The sequence below is a fragment of the Dryobates pubescens genome, chromosome 30, assembly GCF_014839835.1.
Source record: "Dryobates pubescens isolate bDryPub1 chromosome 30, bDryPub1.pri, whole genome shotgun sequence".
Lineage (NCBI taxonomy): Eukaryota > Metazoa > Chordata > Aves > Piciformes > Picidae > Dryobates > Dryobates pubescens.
The window spans coordinates 13,833,654-13,843,592 of NC_071641.1; the positions used below are offsets into that span (position 1 = coordinate 13,833,654).

At 61.1% G+C, this 9,939-nt stretch overlaps 1 protein-coding gene across 1 annotated transcript; it reads left to right on the top strand.

Moving 5' to 3' along the window:
• Positions 1-883: 883 nt before the first annotated feature.
• On the top strand, positions 884-9,693 carry LOC128898702 (electroneutral sodium bicarbonate exchanger 1-like). The gene is given in 20 exon segments (XM_054174637.1): positions 884-954; positions 1,169-1,329; positions 1,661-1,792; positions 1,961-2,065; positions 2,068-2,290; positions 2,653-2,740; positions 2,995-3,141; positions 3,308-3,399; positions 3,862-4,036; positions 4,180-4,313; positions 5,184-5,429; positions 5,531-5,636; positions 5,825-5,986; positions 6,615-6,728; positions 7,088-7,249; positions 7,581-7,832; positions 8,187-8,255; positions 8,797-8,970; positions 9,062-9,196; positions 9,601-9,693. Coding segments are annotated over 20 exon segments (2,826 nt in total). The 5' UTR covers positions 884-898.
• Positions 9,694-9,939: the final 246 nt, after the last annotated feature.

Sequence of the window (9,939 nt, forward strand, 5' to 3'; positions counted from 1 at the left end):
GAGGAGGTAAAGGACCTCTAGACAGCTCTGCCCCTCTTGTCCTTGCTGAGCAGGAATACGACGAAGAGGCAGTGATTGACCAGGGCAAATGGAGCAGCACTGCCAGCTTTCACTGTGAGGATGAGTTGGAAAGTAAGGCTGCACGGAGAGCCTGGCAGAGGAGCCAGCAGCTCAGTGCCTTCTCCCCAGGCACCAAGGTGGTGCTTCCTCCTGGGAAGGGCTGCTCTGGCTGAACAGTGGCACTGCCTCCCCCACCTCTGCAGCAGCAAGAGCACTGCAAGTGACTCTTCTTTTGCAGGCCACCGTGTCCGGGACGTGGGCAGGAGGCGGGTGATGAGAAGCCGATCCCCCCGCTGTGGCAGGCAGGGTGAGTGCCCCCAGGCTGTTCCCTAAGCTCCTTGGGCTGTGTGCACCTGGGGGCTTCTGCAAGCAGCTCCCTGTGCCTCGCTTGTGTGGCTTGCTGCCCTCCTGAGGCAAATGGCAGCGTTTAGCAAGGCCTCCTTTGGCCAGGCTTTGCTCAGGAGGGGCTGGCAAGGCAGTTCCATGCATAATGGACTGAGGCTCCTCTTCCTTAGAGGGATCCTGGCATTAAAAATGGCCCTGTGGGGAAGGGAAGCTGCCCACCCTGAGTCAGAGGTGGAAGAGATGCTGCTCCTGCTCCATGGCTGTGTGCAGGCCTGGGCAGAGGAGGAGTCCAGGGGAGAGGAGCCAGGAACCAGCCCAGCATCTGTGGCTGAACTGGTGCTCTCTTGACATGAGAGTGGGACAGAGCTGATTCAGGCAGGCTGAGAGCACAGAGCTTTGTCTTCTGCCCCCAGCCAGCCCATCCCAGCGGGTGCAGGCCATCCTTGGGAGCCAGGAGGACGAGCAGCACGCTCCCCACAAACTCTTCTGCCAGATGGCTGAGATCTGCGTGGCAGAGGGTGAAGCTGCTGAGTGGAAGGATGCAGCAAGGTAAAGCCCTGCTGCTGGCAGCGGTGGGAGAGGAGCCCTGGGCCAGCAGCACTCAGAGCTCTCCTTTCCTCCCTGAGGGATGCAAAGCTCTCACAGCTGCTGCTGCTGCTGCCAGGAGCCTTCTTCTCTTGCTACCCCCCAGCTCTGTCAAAGGGCTGCCAAAGCTGGGGGCACTTTTCCCATCCCTGGGGCTGATCACATCCTGTGTCTGCAGGTGGTTCAAGTTCGAGGAGGACATGGAAGACGGTAGTGAATGCTGGAGCAAGCCCTACGTGAGCACACTGTCCCTGCGCAGCCTCTTGGAGCTGAGGAGCTTGATCAGCAGTGGCACAGTGCTGCTGGACATCGGTGCCAACAGCATGGAAGAGATTGCAGGTACCCTGCCTTCTGTGTCCCTCTGGCAAGAGCCCAACTCAGCTGCCTCTGCTGCCCTTCCCTCCCCAGTCAAACCCTGCCCCAATGGCAGGCTCCTAGCCAGGAGTCCTGCTGTGGGTTTAAGCAGAGGCTGGGTGCCCAACCCTGGCACTGGGTTTTGCCTCCAGGGTGGGATCCTCTTGCAAGCAATTTGTGGGGTTAGAGAAGCGACTGCAGAGCATTCTCCAGCCAAAGAGAAGCAGGGGTCAGGGCTTGGCAGGTTGCTCTTAGAAACAGGGTTGGGACTGGGGGGTTCTGCTCTGATGGCTTCTTTCCCTCTGCCCCCCCCCAGATGCCATCCTGCACCAGCAGGGACAGAGCTCAGGGCTTGATGAGCAGGCACGGGCGAGAGTGCGAGAAGTGCTTCTGCTGCAGCATCACAACAAGGAGAGGAAGAGCTTCCTTGCCAGGGCTGTGGCCCGAGGTGAGCTGTTCTCCAGGGCAGCTGCTGAAGGCTTCTGCAGGGCTTGGGTCCCAGCAGGCTCATCCTGGCAGAGCAGTGGCAACCTGCCCACCTCTCCAAGTGCCTTTGTTTCCCTACCAGTGTCAGCACTCAGCCCTGAGCCTTCTGCAGACGCTGCTGTGGCTGAAGGAGGAAGGAAGCAGGAGAGCTCCACAAGGGCTTTAGGCAAGGTGAGAGCCCTGCAGCTTTCTTCTGCCTTCAGGGCCAGATTGGCTCTGGCAAGGTGGCCCCAGGGTGGGCTGCAGAGCGTCGAGGGCTTTGCTCTCGGGGCAGCTGCCTGAGGATTGCTTCTTGTGGCCAGGAGGAGCTGCGCTTGCTGAAGAGAATTCCCAGCGGGGCCGAAGCCTGCAGCCTGCTCGTAGGGGAGCTGGGGGCCCTTCAGCAGCCCCTGCTGGCCTTTGTCCGCCTGGCCCAGGCTGTGCTGCTCCCGGGGCCGACCCAAGTGCCCATCCCAACCAGGTCTGAGTGAGAAGCACACAGCTTTGCTTTCCCAAGAGCCCCCCACCACGGCATCCAGCTCCACGCATCAGTGGGGCTGCCAAGGGAACAAGCCCGCCCCCCTCCCCCCCACCCCCCTACCTCCCCCCACCCCCCTTTTCTTTGTGTCTCCCTTCCCTGCTGGAGCTGTGATAGCCACCAAGTCCCATCTGAATGGCCCTTGGCCCCAGACTAAGTTTGGGATCGATTCTGATGAATTTCAGATTCATTGCCTGTGTGTCCCCACTGGAGCCAGACTCTGGGCTGGCAGCTCCTGGGGCTTTCCTTGGGTGCTCTTGGAGCAAGGACACCTTCTTCTTCCTCATCTTGCTTTTCTTGCCCAGGTTCCTGTTTGTTTTGCTGGGGCCAGCAGGAAAAGCCCAGCAGTCCCATGAGGTCGGCAGGGCCATGGCTACTCTGATGATTGATGAGGTACCACCAGATAAGGGAGCTCTGGGTCACCTCTGGCTTTAAGCAAAAGGCTGTGGGGTGCCACTGGGGATGGGGACCTTGTGCAGGAGATGATTGCACCTGCCACAGTGGACAGATGTTTGCTCTGGGGGAATGTTGCCTGCCCCCAGCAGGAATGGTGGGGAAGATTCCCCTGCATTCAGGCAGGAGCCGATTGCCCCGGAGAGGGCATCCAAGGGGGGCTGTCCTCTCAGCAGCTTGCCTCCTGCTGGCAGGTTTTCCAAGCAGTTGCCTATAAAGGCAAGAAGCCAGGGGACCTGCTGGCTGGCCTGGAAGAGTTCCTGGAGCAGGTGAAGGTCTTGCCAACAAGCCAGTGGGATCCCTCCATCCGAATCGAGCCCCCGGAAAAGGTCCCTCCCCAGGTGGGTGCTGCAGGGAGGGAGGCGTGAGGGGCATGGGCAGCGTGGCAGCACGGCTGGGGATGTGCTCAGGGGGCCAGGCTCTCCAGGTGCCCCTCTGCCAGTGCCAGAGCCAGAGCAGGAGGAATACTCACAGGTGGGCATCTGTACCTTGCTCCCATTTTCCCAGGAGAAAAGGAAGGTGCCAGGAGCTGTGGGTGGCAGTGCTGCGCCCAGCGAGGCGGCGAGACACACTGAGCCTGAGCTGGAGCGGACAGGAAGGTGATGTGAGCTGCCCCTGGGTGGCCTTGGTTCTGCTGGCCTTGGAAACGGGAGCCTGCAGCTGCCCTTCTAGCAGGGCTCTGGCCTTAGCTGCTTTGGGGCAGGGGCTGCACAGCTCCACCTCCCTGCCCTGGGCCCGGCAGGGGGAGAGGTGGGCAGCTGGGCTCAGGCGCAGCGGCATCGCCCCTGCTTTGCTGGATTTGGGGTGGGGGCAGAGGGGTAGAGACCCCCAGGGAGAGCACTGCTGCTGCTCAGGGTCAGAGGGGAGGGGCTCTGGGCTCAGGCCTGCTTGTGCTGCAGGAGCTCTGGTGTGTGCCTCCCTTTCTCCTGGCTATAAAGCAGGCTCCAGCAGACTTGTGCTTTGCAGCCCTGCAAGTTGCCCCGAGCTTGTGGCTGCCCTTGTGCAGCAGAGAGCTGCACAGCCCCTCCCGCAGCACACTCAGGCTCTGTTCTTCCCTCCAGGTTCTGCGGAGGTCTCCTCCAGGACGTGAAGCGCAAAGTGCCCCGGTTCTGGAGCGACTTTCGGGACGCCTTCAGCCTGCAGTGCCTGGCGTCCGTCCTCTTCCTCTACTGTGCCGGCATGTGCCCTGTCATCACCTTCGGCGGCCTGCTGGGGGAGGCGACCCAAGGCTACATAGTGAGCAGCTCTCTCTGCCGGCTGGCACGGGGAGGGCCCGCCCTCGGGCACAAGTCCCTGCTGCGCTCACCTGGCTTTGCTGGGGGGTTTTGCCTTGCCCTGGATGATCTCTTTAGTGCCTGCTGCCTCTCTCCCCCGCACAGAGTGCCGTGGAGTCCCTGATGGGTGCCTGCCTGTGCGGCGTGGTCTATTGCCTCTTTGCTGGGCAGCCTCTCACCATCCTCGGCAGCACCGGACACATCCTCGTCTTTGAGAAGATCATCTACCAGTTCTGCAAGTAAGGCTGGCTGCCACAGCCAGGGGCTGGCAGAGGCTGCAGCAGGAGACAGGGAGGAGGAAAAGATGCTTGGGCTTTGCTGTTCTGGGTGGCAGTTGTTAGGTTTCAGTTGGCCTCTGTGTCAGAGCTGGTGCAGGCTGCTGCTGCTTTAGTAGGTGGTGGTGCAGGGGCTCTGAAGGGTGGAGGAGAGGAGTTGTGGGGGGTCGGTTGGCAGCAGGTGACTGGGCACAAACCCAGCCAGTGCTGGTGTTAGGCCATGAGAGTGATGTGAGAGCACAGCACCTCCCACAGCCGGCGCCTGACCTCCACTAGCCCCCAGGGCCTTAACCCAACTGCTGATAGAATAGAATAGAATAGAATAGAATAGAATGAACCAGGTTGGAAGAGACCATCAAGATCATCGTGTCCAACCTATCATCCAACACCACCTAATCAACTAAACCGTGCAACCAAGCATCCTGTCAAGCCTCGCCCTGAACACCCCCAGTGACGGCGACCCCACCACCTCCTCGGGCAGCCCATTCCAATGGGCAATCACTCTCTCTGTGTAGAATTTCCTCCTAACCTCCAGCCTCAACCTCCCCTGGCGCAGCCTGAGACTGTGTCCTCTTGTTCTGGTACTGGTTGCCTGGGAGAAGAGATTAACCTCTGCCTGACTACAACCCCCGCTTCAGTCTTTGGCCTCTCCTCCCGCGGCTCCAGAGCCCAGGCTGCAGCCCCGAGGCTGTCTGTGGCACTTGATGGAGACTGCCTTCCCCCCACCCCCAGCCTGGCCACGCTCCTAAACTGCTCCCAGGTTTGCCCAGGGAAGGCAGAGCTGGCAGCCCCGTGCTGGCCTCTCCCCCTTCCCACCTGGCTTTGCTTCCCTAGGGAGCAGGCACTCTCCTACCTGTCCCTGCGGGCGTGCATCGGGCTCTGGACCACCTTCTTCTCCCTGGTGCTGGTGGTGACCGACGCCAGCTCCCTGGTGCGCTACATCACTCGCTTCACCAAGGACACCTACGCCTCCTTCATCTGCCTCATCTTCATCTACGAGGCTCTGGAGAAGCTGAGTCAGCTGCGAGTCACCTACCCTCTGCACATACCCATCGCCATCGACTCCCTCACCAACTACGGGTGAGTGCTGCCCTGCTAAAGGCCGCTGCCTCTGGCCAGGAGCTCAGGGCTGCCTCTCCTTTGCCTTTTCCTTACCCCTCTCCTGGCTTCTCTCCCGCCAGCTGCAAGTGTGTGGCACCAGCCCAGCCCAGCCTCGAAACCCTGCGTTTCTGGGAGAGCATCAAGCTGGACGTGCCTGGCATCGCCTGGCAAAACCTCACGGCGACTGTGAGTGCCCCGAGCCACTGCTTCCTCGTGCCGCCGCCAGGGGGCATCCCCCCGGTGCACAAGGCAGAGCCCTTCGGCTGGGAAGGGGCTGCCAAGCGTGCTGCTGCCAGATCCTCCTCACCCCCTCCTTACCCAGCGTGTCCTGGCCACACCTTCACCGCCTGTGTCCTGACTCTCTGTCTCTCCAGGAGTGCCGGCACTTGCGGGGAGAGTTCCGAGGCCCTGCCTGTGGGCCCCATGGCCCCTACGTGCCTAATGTCTTCTTGTGGTGCTGCATCCTCCTCTTCTGCACCTTTGCCCTGGCCAGCTTCCTGAAGAACCTGAGGAGCAGCCCTCTCTTCAGCACCAAAGTACCGACAGTCTCCACCTTCCTTTCCCCAAGCAGTCTCCACCACCACTTGCTCAAGCTGGGAAATGCCAAGCTGGAAGGCGAAGCTCTGCACCGCCTCGGATTCCCTCCGCTGCCTTCTGCGGATGCAAACTGCTCCCAGCATTTCCCACCTGCCCTGCCCCCTACCCCAGGGCCCCTTCTGTGTTCTTTCTTTTCTCTTGGGAGGGGGGAAATTGGGTCTTCCACAGTTAGCTTTGGTTTACACACACCCCCTCACACCCTCCCCCCCAGCCCCGTGCCTTGCCTGCTCGGGGGCAAAGTTGTTTCCAGCGCAGAGCTGCCCTAGAAAAAGCCCCAACTGCTCCCCCTGAGGCAGGAATGAGGCTGCAGAGCCTTATCCCATCGTGGCTGCAGTAGCAATCGATCTGTTAAAGGCTTGAATTCAAGCAGCCCTTTCCCACTTCATTCAGCTCTTCCCATGTCTGACCCTAGCTCTCACAGCCACGGTCTGGAAGCAAGGGATGAGGCTGCAAGTGCTCAGGGGGGATTTGCTGCCCCGGCCTTGCTGGTGTCGATGGCCCCAGCTTCTCATGCCACAGTGTGGCCCCGTTGGCAGTGCCCCCCTCAGCTCTGTTCTTCTCCCCTAGGTGCGCTCCCTCACCAGGGACTTTGCTCTTTTCCTCACCCTGGTCACCATGGTGCTGATCGACTCCCTGGTTGGGATCCCCTCGCCCAAGCTCCAGGTGCCCAGTGAGATCAAGGTAATGAGGCTGCTTGGCTTGGCACTGGCTTCAGCCCTCGGGGGTGCCACAAGGGAGGGGATGGCAGGGCAGGCTGGGGCTGAGCCTGCAGGACATGCTGGTGCTCTGCCCATCTCCTCTTGTGCCTCCAAGGCACGCGTTCTTTGTGCAAATGAGAAGCCAGCCCCTAAGCTGGGCACCTCCAGGAGAAGGATCTGCAGGTGCCTGCAGAGAGGCCACTGGCACTGCTGGAGCCCACCAGAGAGGGTGACCTGAAGCCAAGGCTGGGAGATGCTCTGCCTCAGGAGGAGAGAGGCAAAATGCAAGGCAGGGAAGTGTCTGGGCTGAGAGCTGCTGCTGAGGCCTGTGCTTTGTTGCAGCTGACCAGGGACGACCGCGGGTGGTTCATCAGCCCCCTAGGACCCAACCCTGTGTGGACAGTGTTCGCTGCGCTCATCCCAGCTCTGCTCTGCACCATCCTGATCTTCATGGACCAGCACATTGAGGTTGCTGTCGTCAACAGGAAGGACCACAAGCTGAAGGTAAGAGGCTGCAAGAGATGAGCCCATCCCACCCCGCCCTGGGCTGCAGCCAGCATCAGGCTGGGTGGCAGGATGCTCTCCTGCAGCAGTGGTGCCCCAGGGAGCAAAGCACAGGGGAGCTGAGACGAGCAGTCTGCTGCAGCAGCACATGGAGCTGGGTGCAGGAGAGCAATGTGCTGTGCTTGTGAAGTGGTGGCAGCAGCTGAGGGAAGGGAGCCTTCTGCTGTGCTGCCAGGACCGGCTGAAGCAGGGGCAGAGTCTGACTTGTGAGCCTGCCCTTGCTCTTGTGCTGTGGGATGCTCTGCTCCTTCTTTCGCTGCCTTCCTTGCAGAAAGGACGTGGCTACCGCCTGGACCTCTTTGTGCTGTCTGTGCTGCTCGGGGTGTGCTCCCTGATGGGCCTGCCCTGGTTTGTGGTTGCCACTGTGCTGTCCATCACCCACGTGAACAGCCTCAAGGTGGAGTCTGCCGGCTCAGCTCCAGGAGAGCAGCCCAGGTGCCTGGGGGTGCGAGAGCAGAGAGTCACCGGCGTGATGGTCTTTGTGCTCATGGGCTGCTCCGTCTTCCTGACCTCGGTGTTAAAGGTGAGAGGGCAATGCCAACCCCCGACCAGCACCGGCTTTGTGGCACTGAGACACACACATCCCAGCCTCTGCAGCCCCCGGGAGCTGTGGAGCGGAGGAGGAGGTGATCCCCGAGCCTGGGGCTTGAGCTGTGCCGGGAAGCAGCTTGGGCTTTGCTTTGCAGCCCTTCGGCCCCCAGCGGGGTGCGCTGGAGGCAAGCGAGCAGCGCCCAGCGCTTTGGGTTCCAGCTGTCTTTGAGGGCCAGCCCTGCTGGGGGTTCAGGCGGCCGTGGGCAGCGCCCGCAGCGCCCGCAGAGCAGGGTGGTGAGCCTGCCAGTGCCACGGCAGGCACAGACCGTTGCCTTCTCCTCCGCAGCTCATCCCCATGCCTGTGCTTTACGGCATCTTCCTCTACATGGCTGTGTCGTCGCTCCGAGGACTCGAGGTACTGCCTCAGCGGCAGCCTGCAGCACGGCTGCTCCCTGCTGCCGCCTCGGCCCGGCAGCAAGGCCAGCGCAGGGCCGCGGCAAAGCCTCTCTGCAAGCGCGCAGGGAAAGCATTGGGTGTGAGGGAGAGGTTGGTGGGGGCCCAGGAGATCTCTGGGGCTGGCAGCAGCAGTTCCTCGGCGTGCTCGGCTCAGGGGCTAGGGCAGGGCAGGGTTTGCTGAGGGGAAAAGGGGGGAATTCAGTGCCGAGGGAAGGCAGCTTCCACTGCTGCTGGCAGCGCTTGCAGGGGCGTTCAGTGGGCCAGGAAAGGTAGAGAAGAGAACAGCATGGAGGAAGGGCAGGTCGGTGGCAGCTCCCGTGGGCAAGCCGGTTGGTAGCTGGAGGGGAGGGAAAGTGGCTGCTGCCCGCAGGAGGAGCGTCCAGAGCAGGTTTCGGGCCGCCTCCTTTCAAGCAGCATGCTGCAAAGAGCCTCCAGGTGTCAGCAGGGCCAGAAAGCTTCTGCAGTGCTCAGCTGGCAGCTCTTGGCCTGTGCCTTTGCAGTTCTTCAAGCGCTTGCTGCTGGTTCTGATGTCAAGGAAGCACCAGCCGGACTACATCTACCTGCGGCACGTCCCCCTGCGCAAGGTGCACCTCTTCACCTTGACCCAGGTCCTCTGCCTCACCGTGCTCTGCCTCATCAAGATGTCCCCTGCTGCCATCATCTTCCCCCTGCTGGTAAGAGCTGCTGCTGCTCAGCAGGCCATGTCTGCAGGGAGATGGAAGGCTCAGCTCTGGCCTCACCCTATCTGCCCTCTTGTTTGTGAAGAATTTGGCTGTGGTCTTGGTGCGGAAGGCGATGGAGTTCTGCTTCTCCAAGCGGGAGCTCAGCTTGCTGGATGACCTTCTGCCAGAGAGGAGGAAGAAGGAGGAGAGTGCCAAACCCGAAGGCCAGCAAGAAGAGGTAAGGCCTGCTGGGTGCCCGGGGCTGGGCATCTCCCTCAGGCTGGGAGGTTGCCTCTTTCTAGCACAGCTTCTCCTGACATCTTGGGGGACCATCAGAACTGCAAGGGAACTGATCCTAAGGGCCTGGATCCTGCTTCAACCCCTTGAGTTAGCACTGAGCTTCCCCCTCGGAGAGCTTTCTCAGTCAGTCATTTCTCATCAAGATGATGATTGTCCTTTTGCCAGGACAGTGCTTTTAACCCTCCCCAGGTGCTGGCAGTGAGCTCTGCCCCCTGCTGCACTGCCAGCGGAAGCTGCCCCGGCTCAGCAGCAGAGGGCAGCGGGCAGTGATGTTCCTGGCTCTGGAGTTTCTCTCTGCTCCAAGCCAAGACAGACAGCTTGATTTGTCCCCTTTTATGGCAGGAATCCATGGAAGCTGCTGGTCCCAATCCAGTTCAGCTGGAGCTGGGGAAGACGGGCGACTTGGATCCCCCAGAGCAAAGCAGGGACAGGTAAAGCCCCAGCAAGGGCCAGGACCCTCAGCAGGATTAGCTGGCAGGTGTCTGGTGTGGTTTTCTCCACTTGTATCTTTGGGGTGGAGCATCCCATAGGAAGCAGCAGTCAGAGTGGTGGGACAATCAAATGTGTGGGCAAGGCTGCCCGAGGGGATGGCAGGGCTCTGACCCTGACCAGAACTCGTGGTGGACCCCAAAACTTGCATCATCAGGGACCTGACAGTAGCTGCAGAGCCTCATTCTGAAA